The 19,439-nt window shown below is 55.9% G+C and overlaps 1 protein-coding gene across 1 annotated transcript in view; it reads left to right on the top strand.

Moving 5' to 3' along the window:
• Positions 1–3,684: 3,684 nt before the first annotated feature.
• Positions 3,685–19,439, top strand: part of LOC125641807 (uncharacterized) — a 30,844-nt gene continuing 15,089 nt past the window's right edge. The window contains exon 1 of the mRNA XM_048862266.2: positions 3,685–3,913. Within this exon, the coding sequence (XP_048718223.2) occupies positions 3,835–3,913 (79 nt within the window). The 5' untranslated portion in view covers positions 3,685–3,834. The remainder of the gene's footprint in view (positions 3,914–19,439) is intronic.

Below are 19,439 nucleotides of genomic sequence, written 5' to 3'. Positions count from 1 at the left end.
TACTTTCTGTATTCTACATACTGAGAGTGCTCAATTATGTGTATTAATAATAATTAATAATGAGCAGAACTGGTAAACTCTAGCAGTGACCTGTAGGGGGTCTCCTTTGCACATGTTTTTCAGGATATTTTTTACCTGCCTCTAGGGCACGACAGCAGCATAAGGCTCTCCATAATCTCTGTGCTCTTGAAAATATCTTGTACCAAGTGTCACTGTTTAATTAAAGCAAATGGACTAGTAACCTGGACAACCGAAGGCCTCTCTGTCCATACGACAGCTGTGACATATATAGTTTCAGTGTCTCCAGAGAGACCACCTTCTTGAGAAGTGAGGAGTCAGGAGCTTGCAAGACCTTGGCACGTATTTGAACCGGGTATTAGAGGCAGAAGAGCCTTATACAGTCATCCTTGGCAGTGACTTCCTAGGAAAAATCTGCCCTTGAATCCATCTTAAATCATCTACCTAGATGTCCTTATGTTGCACACCATGACCACTCAGAATACTGGGGTGGAAAAAATTCAGATGCTGTCATTCCAAAAGTACAAACTAGCTGCTGGCAGTAGAGGGTCTCCGTACAACACAAAGTTGAGCAATTCTGATTACATCCAGTAGAGGGCAGCGGTGCGCATACATGGTGTAACAGGGCAGTTTCCTGCCATATCTGTGGGAGATCTTACCCTATGAAGGTTACGTATCATTGTGAGTCAGGGATTGTACGTGATTGCGTGTGGGAGGGGAACCAGGGCTTCTCCAGGGACTAAGAAAGTTGGGAGGTGATTAGGCAAATTCACTCAGGCGGTAACGCCTCCAGCGAAGTCCCGGCACCTGGAAAGACTTGCCTAGACTGGCTCACACTGGATTCTCCAGAGACCAACAGACAAAGAAATGAGCATTGGACAAATAGCCTGAGTTCAAACTGCATGGGGGCCTGCTTTCTGATCCAGCCAATGGAAAGGACCTTTTGTCCAAGTTGTCCCCCAATTCTTCCTGGAAAGGTCTTTGGCCTACAGAGGCCCCCTAAGACCAATGGGTGACCTCTGGTAAGCTTTTAGCATGCTTGTAGGAACTTGTATTGTTTTTTTAAATATGTTTTCTGTCTAACGCTTTTACCTCAGGAATAACTTGTGCTTTGTTAGAAAGGGCTGTGTGGTAACTTATAACAGCTGGCAACTCTGCTGTTCACAAGGTTGCAAAGAGAAAGCAAAGTGCAGACACTGGCCTGTTAGGACAGTCTGGCTTGCGGGGAAATCCCAGTGTAGGCAGGGAACCCTTCAGCCTGGAAAACCCCTGGTCAGGAGGGAGAGAGATGTGGGTCTCTACAGTGATGGGAGTGGATGGGTCATTACACAAAGTAAAAACTATTTCCTCATGCTAGTTTTCCCACTACTGTTACTCACACCGTTTTGTCAACTGTTTGAAATGGGCCATCCTGATTATCACTACAAAAGGTTTTTTTTCTCCTGCTGATAATAGCCCACCTTAATTAATTGGTCTCATTACAGTTGGTATGGCAACACCCATTGTTTCATGTTCTCTGTGTATATATATCTTCCTACTGTATTTTCCACTGCATGCATCCGATGAAGTGGGTTTTAGCCCACGAAAGCTTATGCCCCAAAAAATTTGTTAAGTCTCTAAGGTGCCATACGTACTCCTCATTCTTTTTGGAAAAGATGTTCACTTATTTTGATGCCTCAGTGGGAATTTGGATCCCCACTGGCAGGTGCTGAGCACTTGTGAAAATCCTGGCTGCAGATAACTAGGGCGTGGGAGAGATCTGTTCCCAAAGGATCTCTCCTATAGGATGGGAGATGGGGTGAAAAACCCTACCACAACCACCTTCTAAATCCTGGCCCCAGGGCAGCTAAATGTGTCCGTTGACCTGGGGAATAATCTGGGAATGAAGAGGGCTAGGGGCATACGTTCAGCCGATGAAGATCTCTCTGAAGACGTTGAGCATTCTGTCACAATGTTGTGCAACAAATATCCTTGTTCCTCTACCCCAAGAAAGGAAGGGGGGCCGTCAATGGGCGAAACATTGGCACGTAATAAGGCTCCTATCTCACCCCTTCACTAAGTGTCCACCCCCCCCTCACTTTAGCCAAGCCTTATATAATATAGTCAGGGCCAGGGGGTAACACCACGGGCTTTAAGGCAGCTTGGGTCAATGGCAAAGTGCCCGGCCTGCCTGGGGTCAGAAAAGGTGATGGGTGGAACAGGAGGACATAAGGGGTGGTTGTGGGGTGAGGAGGGCAGATCGGGGGGTGCCCTCTGGGGCGCTGGGGGGAGGAAGATCAGTGCAGGGAAGGCCCCAGCAGAGGAGGGAGGGGGAGCCGGAGTGTGGGGGGGTGAGGGGCAGGTTCGAGAGAGGAGTCCAGGGCCAGTGTAAACCTGGGGTGAGGGGACAGGGGGCGGCCTGCAGGGCGGGGAGCACGGGGGGGGACAGGGGGCGCGGCTAGGGGGGCGGGGAACACAGGGGGGACAGGGGGCAGCCCAGGGGGAGGATGGGGGCGGGGAGCACGGGGGAGGGACAGGGGCTGTGGCCCGGGGGGCGGGGACCACGGGGGGGGACAAGGGGCGGCCCGGAGGGAGGATGGGGCGAGGAGCACAGGGGGGCAGAGGGGGGCGGCCCGGGGGGCAGGGAGCACGGGGGGAGGATGGGGACGGGGAGCAGGGGGGGGAAGAGGGGGGCGGCCCAGGGGGCGAGGAGCACGGGGGGGGGCAGGAGGGGCGGCCCGGGGGACAGGGAGCATGGGGGGGCGCATGGCAGAGGGGAGCACGGGGGGGGCAGGAGGGGCGGCCCAGGGGGCGGAGAGCACAGGGGACGACAGGGGGGCGGCCCGGGGGACGGGGAGCACGGGGGACGATGGGGGCGGGGAGCACGGGGGGGGCGGCCCCGGGGGCGGGGAGCACGGAGGGGAGGATGGGGGCGGGGGGCAGGGGCCGCGGTCCGGGGGGCGGGGACCCCGGTGGGTACAAGGGGCTGCCCGGGGGGGAGGATGGGGGCGGGGAGCACGGGGGGGCAGAGGGGGGTGGCCGACACGTGGGGGGACAGGGGGGCGGCCCGGGGGGCGGGGAGCACGGGGGGGACACGGGGGGGACAGGGGGCGGCCCGGGGGGCGAGGAGCACGGGGGGGGACACGTGGGGGGACAGGGGGGCGGCCCGGGGGGCGGGGAGCACGGAGGGGAGGATGGGGGCGGGGACCCCGGGGGGTACAAGGGGCTGCCCGGGGGGAGGATGGGGGCGGGGAGCACGGGGGGGGGGCAGGGGCCGCGGCCCGGGGGGCGGGGACCCCGGTGGGTACAAGGGGCTGCCCGGGGGGGAGGATGGGGGCGGGGAGCACGGGGGGGCAGAGGGGGGTGGCCGACACGTGGGGGGACAGGGGGCGCGGCCCGGGGGGCGGGGAGCACGGGGGGGACACGTGGGGGAACAGGGGGGCGACCCGGGGGTCGGGGAGCACGGGGGGGGGACACGTGGGGGAACAGGGGGCGGCCCGGGGGGCGGGGAGCACGGGGGGGGGACACGTGGGGGGACAGGGGGCGGCCCCGGGGGCGGGGAGCACGGAGGGGAGGATGGGGGCGGGGACCCCGGGGGGTACAAGGGGCTGCCCGGGGGGAGGATGGGGGCGGGGAGCACGGGGGGGGGGGCAGGGGGCGCGGCCCGGGGGGCGGGGAGCGGGGGGGGGCGGACACGCCCCGCGTGTTGGGGAACGAACCACGTGGCAGCCGCCGCCTGCCCCTGACTCAGCGCCGGGCTCCGAGACGCGACGGCTCCGCGCCCCCGCCCGGGTCCCTGTCGCCCCCGCGCCGCCCGCCGCCCCCCAGCCCGGCCCCATGGAGGGGCCCGGCCGCGCCCTGCTCCGCCTCGCCGCCGCCTGCTGCCTCCTCGCCGGGCTGCTGCTGCCGCTGCCAGGTACCGCCGCCGCCAGCCCCCCAGCCGGCCCCCCCGCCCGGCTCCCCCCATCGCCCGTGCCCGGGGGGGGGCATCCAGCCGGCCCCCCCACTCCGCCCGGCTGCCCCCATCGCCCGTGCCCGGGGGGGAGACACCCAGCCGGCCCCCCCACTCTGCCCGGCTGCCCCCATCGCCCGTGCCCGGGGGGGGGCACCCAGCCTGCCCCCCCACTCCGCCCGGCTCCCCTCCATCGCCCGTGCCCGGAGGGGGGGCACCTAGCCGGCCCCCCCACTCCGCCCGGCTCCCCTCCATCGCCCGTGCCCGGGGAGGGCACCCAGCCACCACCCCCCCATTCTGCCCAGCTTTCCCCCATCGCCCATGCCCGGGGGGGAGACACCCAGCCGGCCCCCCCACTCCGCCCAGCTACCCCCCATCACCCGTGCCCGGAGGGGGGGCACCTAGCCGGCCCCCCCACTCCGCCCAGCTCCCCTCCATCGCCCGTGCCCGGGGGGGGCACCCAGCCACCCCCCCCATTCTGCCCAGCTTTCCCCCATCGCCCATGCCCGGGGGGGCACCCAGCCAGCCGGTTCCCCCCCTCTCCGCCTGCGGGGGGGGGGCACCCGCCGGCTCCCTCCCACTCCTTGGCTGGCCGGCCAGGCTCCCCCCACTCTGGCTGGAGGGGCACCCTCTCCTTCTCCCCCGGCCATGGCAGTAACATGGCCTCCAGGGGGCTTGCCGGGGTGTGGGTCTGGGGCCGGTGCCCTCACCACCCCTGTGGGTCAGAGCCCTAGCCACTGCCTCAGCTCCGGGCACTGCAGCCTGCCACCTTCTGCGCAGCTGGGTGGGTGGGTGGCTGGCACCCGAGGTCTGCACCGGGCTGGGCTTCCCCTCCAGCCATGCGTGCACGGGGTGCCAGAGCCGAGTGCCTGGCGTGGCTCTCCCATCCCCTGGGTCCAATCCCATCCTGCAACGCAGGCGTGGACGCGGGTCCCCTGGCGAACGCCACCAGGAGGCCAGGATAAGCTCCCTTGGCCAGTGCTGTTCCCCCCAAGCTCCCGCTGGGAGGTTGGCCCAGTCAGTACCTGCTGCTAATGTCTCTCCACCTCTTAGGTGGCCCTGCCATCCTTTGAGTAGATAGGTGGGATTCATGTACATGAGTGGTTTTCAAACTCTTTGGGCTGTGTACACCTTTCCAAATAATGCAGTCTACCACATACCCACATCGGAGATAGGTGTATTGTTGTGACCCTGTGATTAGATTGCAACGTCTTACCACATGCCATGCGTTGTCCGCCATTACAGGATTTTGCTTGTGTACTCTCCAAGAGCTTCTGTACCGCTAGGGATACGCGTGCCCCAGTTCGAAAACTACTGATCTAGATCCTTCTGGGGCTGAGTCTATAGATTTTGCTGCTTCTGCTTTCTGCCCCAGGGTGCTCACCCCTGCCTCTTGCAACTCTTTTGGACTTCTTACAACATACATCAGTGAGTGCCGAACAAGACACTGCTGCTCATGGGGCTGATCAATGCCTGCCGCTTGTTTCTTTGTACACCCCTGTTTGCTTATTCTTAGATTGTGCGCTCCTTGGGGAAGTGGCTTTTTGCTCTGTGTTTGTACAGCGCCTGGCACAGTGATGTCCTGGTCCATGGATTAGGCTTGTAAAATGTCAAATACAAATTGTTTAAAGGGGGAATCAACAAAGCTAAGAAAACCTTCATGTGATGCTGAATGCCTCCTAAAACACAGCATGTGTGTCCCTTCAGTGCACTAGAAGGGGGGTTGCTCTTGCAGTTAGAGTACAAGGCTGGGGTTGCGGGGTTAGGAGACATGAGTTCTCTGTAGGACCAGCCGGACCGATCTGTGGGGGTGGGAAGCAGTATCTTTACAGGGCTGAGTCATTCACCTTCACTAAGTCTGTGGATTGAAGGTTCTATAGAAGGGCCAAACAATTAGCAATAATTGAAGTACCTGCCTCTGCTTGCTGCGATGCCAGCGTGGACCCTTCAGGGGATCCCATACCCACCATTTACCAGCACAGAGTTGGGGTGAAGTAAACCCAACACTTTGGAAAAGCGACCAGCGTTCTTCGCTCAGAGTTGTATGTAGCTCTTACGCCTAGGGGATAAAAAGGAGGAATGCTAATTTTAAAAAAGTGCTCGATGTCTATGCGTATTAGAGAGCATTCTTTCATCCTTGCAGTTTTTACCAGGTACTCCCAAAACTCATGGTGAATGAATAATCACTGTTAAAAGTTGTATGTTACAGAATAAGTTGACCCCATATCAGTGAGACTACTTAAGTGTTAGGTGAAGGTTTCCATATTCCAGAAGGGAGAATAAGTTTTTAAAGCACTATTTCAGTTGTGGGATTTGTCCTTGTCCGTTGGATCGAAGCATTCAGAGAACTTTCGTTGCCACAGCATCAGAGCCCTGCCTGGGCGTGTGTTAGCAATCAGCAGAGCACACCCTAGGGGCTCACACTGTCGGGGAAGCTAATGATTGGGGGAAGGGTTTGGTCTCTGTGGGCCTTCTGAAAGAAGATGTGGCAGAGATGGAGAAGCACGAGGGCCCGATCCTCAGCGCAGTGAAGTCAGGGGAAAGGCTTCCATTGACTTCGGTGGGCTTTGGAGCTGGTCCTAAGCAACGAATGTGCTGAAATGACAGGTGGCGTGTGTAACACATAACGCTAAAGGAGGGTATAGATGGGTTGACACCTCACTGGAACGTTCACCCCCCCCCCCCCCATAGCTGGGCATGGCATAGCACAGCAGACTCTCCCCCATCTAGTGCTCCCCATTGACAGCAGCTATGGCCCTGTAGTGTTCTCATGCCAGCCATCCAGCCAGGTCAGATTTTGACCGCTCTCTTCTGGGCCAATAACCTAGACTCAAACATAACTCTTCACCCTTAGTAGGGCTCACTCCTTGGTAGACTCTGTAGGGCTCTAGTCTGCAGGGTTGGTCTCCTGGCGTGGTGCTGAGCAACACCTCCCAGGGCTTTCTCCCTGAAGCCCAGCTCCTAATTCAACAGTGCTTCTCCCCCATCAGGGTGTTTCTGTACCATCTTTCCCTGTGGTCAGCAGGGGAACCCAGCCCCTTCCTCTCCCCTGAGTTCCAGTCCAAGTAGGGACCCTGCAGTGAACAGCTGAGGTCTGCTCCTGCTGCCTCCCTTGACTTCTTCCTCCTGTGGCCTTCCCCACGGCCTCTTCCTGGGCTTCTGTACATCTGCTTCCCTTGAGGCCCTTCCTTCAATCTCCAGCCGCTAGAGAGAGACTATAGGATCCTTTCTCCTCTGGGCTTCTTCCCTTTATGCTCATCACCCACCTTCTCCTGCAGCTGGGCCTCATCTTCAGGTGGGCCTGCCCAGCCCACCCTCCAGGTGTAACCTGGTGCCTTCATTAAGCTCTCTAGCTCCAGTTTAACACTTTTAATGCCAGTGTGGGGTAGATACCCAATCACATGAGGCTTCTTTCCTCCCTAGCTCCTTGGTAACCTGTTTCAAGGTGTAAGTGGGTGATCAGCTGGAGATCAGAAAAATCTCCACTTCTGGGCTACAGCCAGGTACAGTATGGGGCATTCTTCATTCTTTTGATTATTTGCTTTCGGCCACTGTTGGAGCCTCGATTAGTTTGCCTCAGTGTCTGTTTGAATGTGGCAGGTTCTATGTTCCTGGATCCTTAACCAGAATCTGAGATGCAAATCTCTTGAACTTTGGGGAAGTTCTGGTTAGGTTCCAAACTTCTTTGCAGTTTGGGCCATCTTTACGTCAAGGGGCCAAGCCCCGACTGGTGCAAGGGGCCCTCACCCCCCAGAAGTCTCGGATGCTCCGTTTGTCAGAGGAGGAGCTTGTCTCACTGGATTTGCTGCCAGAAGGGATGTCACACCTTTCTCCTACCTCACGCTGGACCGAGTGAAAAGCTGTTTGTTACTTACCCCTGCCCCAAATGTGACTTGTGCATCCCGTGCCCCTGCCAAACTGTGCTTGTGCGCGGTGGCTGATGCGGGGTCGCTCAGAATTGAGGCTCCTGGGGAGGAGAAATCTACTGAGGAGGACACTGGGTTGTGCCTTGCATGATGTGGAAGCAGTTGTCGGGGGGAGAAAAACTTCCCCCCATTTACTTTTCACTTCCTGTAGAATTGCAGGGCTATCAGAAACTTGCATGTAGAAACTGCCCTGTTCAGCTGAGCCTTCTTTACCCTAGATCTGTGTAATTCTTCTTGTTGGTCCTCACTGCAGTGCCCTCAGACACACCTGGGTGGGCGCAGAGATGGGAGGACGTAGTAACATGGGTTTGGCTTTTCAGTGGGAATATTCACTCCTGGCCTAAACTAACTTGAGTGCTTGGACCAGGCAGCTGATCCAAGTGGATTAATTGTGCAGTGCAGACATAGCCTGACTGTGTAACTTGGTTGACTTAACACACGATCCATGTTAACACCTGCCTCCTAACCATGCAGCTATGGCATAATCGTAGCACAACGCTCAGGCTGCATCCTGGTCCTAACAGCCCTGCTGCCTTACGAATTCGGCCTTCTAACAGTGCCTGGGTAGTGAGGTGAGAGTGTCCTAGCTCTCTGTGCAGGGGGACAACCTGAAAAGAATCCACTGTGGGAGGCACCCACAAGCCTCTGCCCTTGGCCCCCGCAGTTGAGGCAGTAAAGGAGAACTGCCTGTGTTTTCCCAGAATGCACCAGCACAATTACACAGTGTGGTGGGTGTATGGCCAATGCCCAGTTGCACTGGGAAAAAGTCCTGTGTGCATGCATTGACCCGTATCGGCTATAACCACATCAGAGTAGTGTGTCTGGGGGAGGGGTATGGTAAGCTACCAAGCTCCTCTCACAATCCTAGGAATTGTCATATGGGTTTGGGCCGGTGGCCATCTAGACCAGTATCTTGTCTGACAGTTGCCGGTTCCTGTTGCTTCAAAGGACCTGCAACACATCCTGAGGTGGACAGTTATGGCATAACCTGTCTGTATGGGAGGCTTTTTTCCTACTAGCTGCTTTCTCAGTTAGCCACTGGTCAGCTTATGACCTGGACAGGAAGGTTTATCGTTACGTCAGGCAGGATTTTTAGACAGCTTGTGAATGAGATAAAGGACGTTCCAGCAGCGAAGGTACTAGTCTCGGATTTGGGGGAAACTATTTAGTTCTTGCTCTGCCACTGATTTCCCGTGTGAGCTTGAAAGTCGGGCCCCGTCTACACATAAACGTTTTGCTTGTATAGCTGCTTTGGTTGGGAATGTGAAAAAATGTCACCACCTGAGGAACCGACACAGCTGTCCTTGCAAAACCCCTAGTGTAGACTCGGTTATATTACCAAAAACCCCTTTTGGCAGTATTGCTTATTTAGTTGTTCATGCAACCATAATTCAGTCCTCTTGTGTGTATGCTTTATGATCCATTCTTTAACTACACAATTGTGTGCTATTTTTTCCATGGGACCTCTGCCTCATTCATTGCGCAGAATGGACCTGCTCTGGGGTGGAGCAGAGTTGTGCGTGAAGGAGGCTGTTGTCTATAGGATCCCTGCCTCATCTGTTGTGGAAGGTCTGTAGTGATGCGGCAGGGGATGCAGGAAGAGAAAGGATGGTGTCATGGTTAAGGCAGTGGAATGCTGCCCTGGAGAATTGGATTCTATCCCTGCCTCTGTGTGCCTATGGGATGCTAGTCAAATCACCTTAAACCAGACTTTTCACAGGAGGTCACTAATCGTGTGTCCCTCATTTTCTGGGTAACTGACTTGAGACCCTGGGGTCTGATTTGAAGGACTAAGCAGTTGCAGCTGCCGTCAGTGGGAGCTGTGCTTTGAACACACAAAGTGCTATATCATGCTAGGCATCTCAATTAATTGATATTTTTTGAGTAATCTCTACAATGGGGATAATAGCATTTCCTCATCTCACAGGGGTTGGGAAAAGTAATTGCAGTGTGTGAAGCACTCAGATGCCATACTGATGGGCATCACAGAAGAGCCCACGAGGAAATGAATAATGTTGTCTTCAGAGCAGGCTTTGAATAGTGTGCAGTAAATAAGGCCCAGGGGCCATACATTGAACAATAAGGAGAAAACAATATTGAATAGCTGTTCATTGATTTTGCGCCATCCGTCCTGTGCCCTGAATGAGGCAGAGGCCCTGTGGAAAAAATTATGTCTGATCATGTGAGTGAAGACTGTGTCGTAACGCATCTGCACAAGGACGCTGCATGAGCAGCCTTAATTCTGACTTTTCCTAACATTGGAGTTCTTGGCTTTGCAGTGTTCATGTTCTTTTAATGTAGGTTTTAGTGCGTGTCATCTAGAAGTCAGGATTTTTGGAACATCCTTTGAACCTCTTGGCCTCTGTGACCCTGTTTCCACCAAGGAAACTTTCTAAAAATTCCCAGCAGTCGTCACCCTGCTGGCAATGTTGGGATCCCTCCTGCAGGTGAGGCTTCGGCAGGTGCTAAGTGCTGCTGTTCGGGGTGAAAAGTCCTTAATGCCCATTTGCAGAACTTTTCAGCGAGACTCTGGCTTGTCTAGTCACAAGAGTTTTTCTGCTCTAACTGTGTTGGTACAAGGTTTAGCATGAGCAAAATTATACTGGTATAAAAGTGCCTCACACTGTTATAGCTTATTCCTGTATGGAAAGGAGAATAAACTACTGGTGCAAGGCACCTTAATGTCCATGTAACTGTGTCCACATTAGGGCTTCTACTGGTTTACGTATTTCAGTTAAGTCCCCCCAACTGACATAGTTGTACCAGTACAAAGTTTATGTAGACCAGGCCCTGGGAGCTTCTGTCATGTTCCCCCTAGACCAGGGGTCTCAAAGTCAAATGACCACGAGGACCACGTGAGGAGTAGTACATTGGCCTGAGGGCCGCACCACTGACCACCACCCCCCGCTGCCCCGGCCCCACCCCACTCCACCCCTTCCATGAGGCCCTTCCTCTTCCCACCCCTTCCCTGCCCGCATTCCAACTGCTTCCCCGAAATCCTCACCCCAACTCTGCCCCCTCCCTGCCCCCGAGGGGTGCAGGGTGCGGCAGGGGGTTGGGGTGCAGGAGCGGTGCGGGATGTGGCAGGGGGCTCAGGTCAGGGGGTTGGGGTGCAGAGTGGGGCAGGGGGTCAGGGTGCAGGGTGCAGCAGGCAGCTCAGGGCAGGAGGCTGGGGTGCGGGGTGCAGCAGGGGGCTCAGGGCAGGGGGTCGGGGTGCAGGAGGGGCGTGGGTGTGTGGGGGGCTCAGGGCAGGGGGTTGGGGTGCAGGAGGGGCACAGAGTGCGGCAGGGGGCTCAGGGCAGGGGGTCGGGGTTCAGGAGGGGTGTGGGGTGCGACAGGGGGCTCAGGGCAGGGGGTTTGGCTGCAGGAAGGGTTGGGGGGGGCGGGTCTGGCCCAGCGTGCAGGAAGCGGCCGGGACCTGGGTGGGGGCAGGGGGACACAGGGGTCTGTGTGTTGCCCTGGCCACAGCCAATGGGAGCTTCGGGGAGGTACCTGGAGGAGCGGCCAGGGCAACACACAGACCCCTGTGCCTCCCCATCCTCCCCCCAGGTCCCGGAGCGGCGCGGGGGCAGGACAGGCAGGTGGGGAACCTGCCCTGCCCCTGGTGCGTGCCAGGCCGGAGCTGCTCTAGGTAAACGCTCGGGGGGGGGGGCAGAAAATAACCCTGCGGGCTGTGTGTTTGAGACCTCTGCCCAAGACCAAGCTGAGCAGGGCTACATGGCACTTCTAAATATGGCTGGGGCAGCAGCCCGTGTGCCTAACCAAGGACTTCCTACATTGCTAACACTTGTAGGAACACTTGTACCTATCCGGTCCCATTCCTGCAGTATAGCTAGAACTCTGGCAAAGTCTGCCTGCTGACAGGTTTCCGAGTAACAGCCGTGTTAGTCTGTATTCGCAAAAAGAAGAGGAGGACTTGTGGCACCTTAGAGACCAACCAATTTATTTGAGCGTAAGCTTTCGTGAGCTACAGCTCAAATAAATTGGTTAGTCTCTAAGGTGCCACAAGTCCTCCTTTTTCTTTTTACAGAACTGTATCATGTTCGTGGGGGTGGAGGGGCAGAAGGAGAGGCCCCGAGATAGGACAGATGAGCTGTAGCTCACGAAAGCTTATGCTCAAATAAATTGGTAAGTCTCTAAGGTGCCACAAGTCCTCCTTTTCTTTTTGCCTGCTGATAGATATTTAAAGTACTGGAGACCTGCATGCACGCCCATTTACAGACCTCTTTCTTTTGTTAAAAAACCAAGGGACTTGGGAGGATCCCTCTGGAAATGTTCCGGCTGCTGCGGGCGATTTGTTATAACTCATCCGTTCATTCTCTGCTGAAAGAGCGAGGATTTGGCCTGCGTTAGCTTCTTTCAATAGTGTCTTTCTTTGCAGCCTTTGGAAATCCGCTTCCTTCAGCAGCACTGGGCTTGATTTTAAAAATAAATCTGTAGAGTATTTTGGTCCATGAAGCCAGCTTGTTCCCCCCGCCACCTTGGGCTGTGTTGGGGTTGCTTTGTTTGTTTTGCTCCCAGGATAGAAGTCTCCAGGAGCAGTCTGGGCCGTAGGGGCAGCAGCAATGCATAAAGCTTGGATTGTCACAGCTCCAGCTCCCTCCCATGCGGTCTCATTGCTGCCCTGAGGCCAGAGATACGTAGACGAGTCCTGTGCACAGTAGTTAAGGTGGAACGGGCAGCGCTAGCTCACCTTGCCAGCTCTGCAAGGGAGGTGGAAGGCCTGTGATCTACAACAACCTGAGTTTACAGCCCAGCCTAGACAGAAGAGCTTATCTTGGAGGGCAGGAATGTGCCCCCCCTACCCCCCAGGAAGGGAAGAGAGAGAGTCCCGCTCTAAAAACTCCACTTGGGGAGGCTCACCGTTACAGGGTGAGGCTGCACTTTAGATCCTGTTAGTCCCCCTTGAGGGCACCCCTTTGCTGCCTTCCTCTCTCTCTGGGTGGAAACCACATGGTCCTACCAGTCGTAGGCTAGCTCTGTGGGCTCCAACCCCCTGTTCACCAACTGTCAAACTGACAGGCCCAAGGGAGTTTGCACCTGCAAGCCTTTTTCCCTCCAGGAGCCTGTGACGGCAGCCGATTAAAGGGACTCAAACAGCCTCTTCAGAACAAAGCCTTGTTCATTCATTCACCCAGGGTGCATGGCAGTCAAAGCAAGGCCGGTCCACCTCTTTCCCCTTAGGTAAGCCTTAGTCATTCACTGCACACTGTAGAAAGTCCCATTCAGCCGTTCCTTGCCTCCCTAGGCTGCAGTTAGTGCCTTTGCCAGCATCTCCTGTGGAGCAGCTGCTGACAGCCCGCTGAACCCTCCCTTCTTCCCTGGGCCAGCATCTCCAAGGTTTGCGTGACCCCTCTGAGCCTAGCTTCAGGTCTGGGAAGAATACACCTTGCTAGTCAGGCAGGGGACATTTCCCAATTAATACCTGCCCCATTGTTTCCTCTGTGACCCTTGGTATTCTCTGGCCTGTGTCACATCTTTGTCATTGATTCGCTTCCTCCTAACTGCCTCCTTTAATTTAGCTCCCTGCCGTCAAACAGGATAACCTCCAACAGGCAAACTGAGGCACTTCAGAGCTAATGCACAAAGCTCCCTCGTTCTCCACAGGGAGCAATAACCTAGCACATGCACGGGCAGGAGGAAGGTTTCTGCAAGAGAGTCTCTCCAGAGACGAGGATAGTAGAGGGGGCCTGTGATGGTGATGGTGGGAGATGCGAGTGGCTCTGCTGTAATCCCTCTGCCGTCCCTGAATCAATCCATCACGATGTGTTATGAAGGGTGACCAGTGTTTCCTTTAACAGTGAAATTTGTTAGTGCTGTGAAGGCTAGTGCTGTTTTAAAGCTAGTCAGCCCTCCTCCCACGGCGTATGTCTTAGTGAGGGAAGTGACCAGAATTGTCTGGGTAGCGAGCAGTGCTCAAAGATGGAGGAAAAAGGAGCTCGGAGTAAGATTGGGGAGCAGGGATCCCACCCTGTGACACTGCAGGGTGAGCTGAGATGGGCTCCAAGGGAACAGGAGAATTTAAGGGGGGCACCGTGCTAGGTGGCAACAGACTTACTGTGTGATGTTGGGTGAGCCCCTTTACCTCCGGTGCCTCCGTTTGCCCATCTGTAAAAGGGGGCTGTGGATACTGTAAAGCACGTGAAGATCTGCTGATGAGAAGTGCATTAGTGCCGAGGAGCAGACTGTTTCCCCTGCCTCCCCGGCTCAGGAAACCCTTGGCCACCATTGTGGGAAACACCAGCAAGGTTGCCAATTGCGGGGATCGTTTTTGTGATGTGGACACTTAGCCCCTTATGAAACCACCAGCTCATTTCACACTGGTCCCCAAGCAGCCATCAGACGGTAGTGACCTCTGGTCCTTACCACCCAGGACTGGATTTGGAGCAGCAGTCAAGAAGTGACTGATGCTGTGGTCTGTCCCCTAGCCCTCTGGATCATCCCATTCCCCTGCTGGGGTTTGGTTTTGTAGTGGGGGGGTGGGTGAGACTTGTACTTGTTGTGGTGCTGGACGCAGAGTTATAGCTGGCTGGCCTCCCTGCTGATGCATAGGGGCCCCATTGTGGCGGTTAGTTTTCTGGTAACACTCCGAATGCTTTCTTGCTGGTGGCTCTGACTCTTGTATTTTAAGAATCAAGGCCAGGTCTCAGCTGACGCCAAGTCTTCTGTCTACTGTTAGATTGATTAAGCTTGCAAGTTGCAACAAAGAACCAACTTGAAAATCCCAGCTGGGTGGGCACCTGGAGTGCAATCTCAGCAGTCCCTTGTGGGGAAGAGAGCCCACTCGTTATGGCTTGGCCCATGGACAGTACCCAGGTGTGAACTAAACAGTCGTGCAAGGCTTGGCAAGAGGAGATTCCCAGAATCCGTCTCCTGTGAGGAGCAGGGCGTCATGCTCTCCCGGGATCTTTTGCTGACTGGCAGCAAGGACGTCACTTGAACGAGAGCAGCGCTGAGCCAGGCCTTCCCATCCTTCATCTCAGCATTAGGTGCGGGGCCTCCACCTGCTAAGCCATTGCATCCTCCTCTGAAGCGATACTTGTTGACCCTCACACCTGTGCTCAGCATCGCAAACAAGCTTCTGAGCTTTGCTCTTCCCATGACACCGCCTCTGAGTGTTTCCATACCCGATCAGACCGCTGGTGTCTCTAGGCTGGTCCCTGGCGCTTGTCTTTTTTTGTTGGCACCCCACTGGAAGGGCTCAGTGCAAGATACCTCCTCCAGCCAGGGCTGAAATGCATGTGAGAGGGGAAATGGCTGTCCACTGGCACTCTGCTTCCTGTAGGCGCCGGCTAGGAAGTCAGACTCTCCTGCTGGCAAGCGTGCTGACATAGGTGCTGGAACTAGGGGTGCTGGGGGTGTGGTAGCATCCCCAGGCTTGAAATGGTTTCCATCATAGACAGGGTTTACAGTTTGGTTCAATGGCTCTCAGCACCCCCACGATACCAATTGTTCCAGGGCCCCTGCGTGCTGTGAGCTTTCCTGGGAGGGTGCGTTAGCACCCGGGGGACCGGTGCTGTTGGTTTTACAAGGCGCTACCCTGCCATTGTCACAGGAGACAGTTCCTGGATCTCCACTCAGCAGCTGTTGAGACTGTCACATATGTGAACTGTCTCCCTCCCAGGCCTGTTATGCTTGCTCCTTCCGGGCTTGTCGTCAAGCCCAGGCGCTGTGTCTGGTTCATTAGGACTATGAGTAACTCATTAGCCTGGTCTTCATCTCATTAAATGTTTGCTTGGATAATTGTAGTGCCCATGAACGGAAGGGGCTGGTGGCCTGGCTCTAGGGGTGTGCAGGTTTTTTCCTGATATGCAGCTCTCCCGTGTGCCTCCGTCCCTGCCCACCCTGCTATTCCAGTGCCGGGGCTCTGAGCAGACACGGCCACTTTTACCCTGTGCCTTTGGTTTGGGGGCTGGATTCAGTGGAAACGAGACCGGTTCCACTGAACTCCTCACTGAGCAGGTCACGCAGCCTGAGGTGGTGCATTTCCCCGCTGTGCCAGCTAGTGCCTTCCTGGCTGCAGGCTGCACACGCAGGAAACCTTGTCTGGGCAAGTGTGGTCAGGTTCAGAAAGTGTCTTCAGGGCTGGAGTATAGGATGCCAGCTAGAGTTGTTTGAACGCTGACTTCCCCTGGTGTGGGGGAGGGCGGGTTGGGGAGAATGGCTGTGCATTCACTAGTTATACTGAGCTGTATGTTTACCATGGGCTGCAGGAAGTGCAGGGTTACTGACGCAACCTTTAACTAAAGCAGGATTCTCTGACAGAAGAGCCTTAATCCTAGGGCTGCGGCATGGACTCCTTGATCACCTTCTGAGGGAGAAGGCTGTGAAACCCTGCACCTGCTGGACACAGCCCCCAGCTGCCAACATCTGCTATCTGCCTGCCAGGGACTGGTCAAGCATTCTCTGCCAACATCTCTGCACCCTCATCCCCAGTCCAGTACTCCCACCTGCAAACCCTCGCCAGGAGCCCCTGCCATTGTCTATACCGGCCCCCACTTCCACAGCTCCTCCCCCAGACTGGGGCAGAGCTCCAGGTGGAAGGAGAAGCAGAGCTCTGGGGCGGGGGAGGAAGAAGAGGCACAGAGACTTCCTGCACATGCCCAGGCTCCTTAATGACAGCTGCTGATGCTCACAAACTCCTCCAGCACAGCTGCTGCCCGAGGTTTAACTTACTTATCTTGATGCTGAGTGATGGGGTTTCCTCAGAGCCAGCTGCTGTATTCCCATCTGTGCTACAGTGCAGGGGCTGGGTCTGTTCTGCTTCCTGGGCTCATGGGCAGGGGGCTAGCAGTGGCCTGTTCTGATAGATTCCTAGGTTGGGCAGGGGAGCGAGGACCCCGAGAAAGCACTGGATAGTCCTTTAATGACCACTGATCATTGGCCTGGGTAACCAGGAGCATATCAAGCGTGGAGGGTGGGGTGGAGGGGGCGAGTTGCAATTGCTAGAAGTCTCGGAGGGAACTCCGTGCGTGTGCTGCCCTCCCCCTGCTGAAACCCTCCAGATCTAAGCACCTCGGTGCTGCAGATAAAGGAGAGGGCACATGCAGCCTTCGCCGTAAGGCTGCCAATTCAAATCCAGCCCGGGCCAGCAGTGCCTGAAAGCTTTCCCAAAGGTCCCCCAAATCAGGAGCTGTTGGGGCAGGTCCATGCCTGGTGGGCAGGCGTCCCTTCTAACAACCCATCTCAGTTGGTACCAGTTGGCTCCCTTGGCAAAATCGGAAGAAGTGCCACAGAGTGAATGGGTCAAGGAGATTGACCGCCTCGCGCATCCCTGTGTGTGGTCTTCCCAGGGCAGGGTTGAGGTACACTGGGAGGGGGAGCATAGAGGCCGCTTGCCCTGCTGTTGCATGTGCTGTATCTGCACGGTGGATAAAGAGGGGACAAGCCTGCACCTGTCCCCAGCAGTGATTCCAATGGGAAGAACTTAGAGAACAAAAGAGTCTCCGAACAAGAGAAAGATGCTCTCAGACCACTCTATACTGAAGGTCCCATAAACCCATCAGATGAGTCAGTCACCTGCCCCCTGTGTAACAGATACACATCGGAGTCCCTCCGACCCTTGCTGTGTGTTTGATCCATTGGGGTTTCACCGGGCTGCTGGTGCTTTATTGACTGGAGCTGGAAATATCTGCATGAGGGTCTGTTGGGATTTACTCCTGGTCCCTGATGTTTGGAGGAAGATCCAAGTCCGTTGTCCCTCACTTAGGGAGCTGGGAGGGCACAGGCCTTGCTCGGGGGCTGAAGGGTCCCATGGAGCTGCTAAGGTGCATTTTTTTTCTCAGATGGTTACAACCCTCCTCCTCTAGGGCTCCTCTTGGTCTGGAAGCTCTATCCCCTCTGGTTCCCCAGCCGGAGGTCATTGCAAGGAGCTGCATCTTTGCTTGTGTTAATATGCTCTTTGCCTTTCCTGAAGTGCCGTTTTCCTCAAAGGGAGGTGCTGAACCCAGTAGTGGGAGAAGGGCTCTACAATACATTTAGTATTCAACAGAAAATAGTTGACTGGTCATCATTAGGTTTCAGAGTTAATGTCCAGTGAGATGAGTGGGGCAGCTGTTATGCTGCTGAGCTGTTGTTCCAAACTGATCAGAGGCAGTTTTAAGAAGTGATCACATTACAGACAGAAATGCTGTAGCGTTGCGTGTCGTAGGTAGGTGCAGTCCCAGAGCACTGCCTCAGGGTCTGGAATGGCCCTGCAGGCACCCTGCCTCAGTTTCCCCTTCAATTCTGAGAATAACCCACTTACACATACCTACATCCAGAGTACAATGTTCCCCCCGCCTTGGGACTATTTGATTCAGATTAACCAGCTTCTCGCTCCCTTTTAGGGTATGTCTACACTGCAGTGTAAGCCCAGAGTTTGAACTCAGGCTCAAGCCTAACCCCCCTTCTGTCTACACACAAATCACTGTAACCCAGGACTCCGACACAGGGTCCCAGGACCCCATGAGGGTGGAGGGTCTGAGTCAGAGTCAAGCTGGGACCCAGGGCTCAAGCCCTGTTGCTTTGCAGTGTAGGTGCGGCCCCACTGGACTCGTGTTCTTGGAGTCCACCAAGAGTATCCCACAGGCTGATTCTCCTTTGGCCTCTGGACAGTCAAGTTTTCACTTACTGCACCATGAACAAAGGGCTAGAGCAGCCGCATCTTGGAAGGGTGCGAGGAAGTCTGGGACATGGGAAGTGGGACTCGGCCCAATAATGCAGTGTAGATGCTAGAGCCCTGGGTTAAGAAACTCTGGATCTGCTGCCTGAAGTTATTGCTAGCCCTGGGCTTACGCTGCAGTATAGACAGACCCATAGATTCACAGGGTTTCACAGCCCTCCTCCTTGGGTCTGTGCAGTTCCGGTCCTGGCCCTTCTTGTCCTGTAGACTCTCCCCTCAGGGCCTGGCTGAGTTCTTCCTCTTGGTCTCAGGAGCTTCTTCCTTGGCTTAGCTTGGAGACTCCTTTTTTGAGTCACCCACTCAGTCAACTAGTCAGTCTCTTGATGCTCTCCAGGTGGGTTTAATAACCCCACTCCTGTTTGTGTTGGCTGGGAGAGAGGGGAGCCGTGCCCTGCCCTCTCTCCAAAGCTCCTGGTGTCAGGCCCTTATGGGAACAGTTGTCTGGGATTGCCCTGTACCTTCCTTCTCCCAGATGCCAAGTGCCCCCAGGACCATCTTCCTCTCTTCCTAAACTACCTCCTCTGGCCTTAATGGCCACCGCATCCCATTAAAGGGTAAAGGCCGTGCTTTGCTCAGCCAGCTAGGAGCTGGCTGTACCTGTGTACTGGTTAGGAGCAGGATTGAGTTTTTTACTGTCGGTGGTGCAAAGCCTCTCCTGCAGGGCCCAGGGGTCTGCTTCTTGGAGCAGACAGCTCAGAGTTCTGCCCTGGCTGCGCATTGACGTTCCGAGTAGCCTCGGTGTGCACCCCCGGGACAGCTGAACGGATCAGCGGCTCCAGCTACACACAGCTTTTTTTAATGCCTTCAAGTGCCCCCTTACGTGCTGCTTCCCTGTACCTTGCCCTCTAAACCACAGCTCCGAGGGCAGGTTCCCACTAACACCACGGAGCCCCTCAAAGAC

Source organism: Caretta caretta, chromosome 8 (assembly GCF_965140235.1).
Source record: "Caretta caretta isolate rCarCar2 chromosome 8, rCarCar1.hap1, whole genome shotgun sequence".
Taxonomy (NCBI): Eukaryota; Metazoa; Chordata; order Testudines; family Cheloniidae; genus Caretta; species Caretta caretta.
The sequence above is the reverse complement of the archived record's forward strand: the minus strand, read 5'-3'. Positions and strand labels throughout refer to the sequence as shown.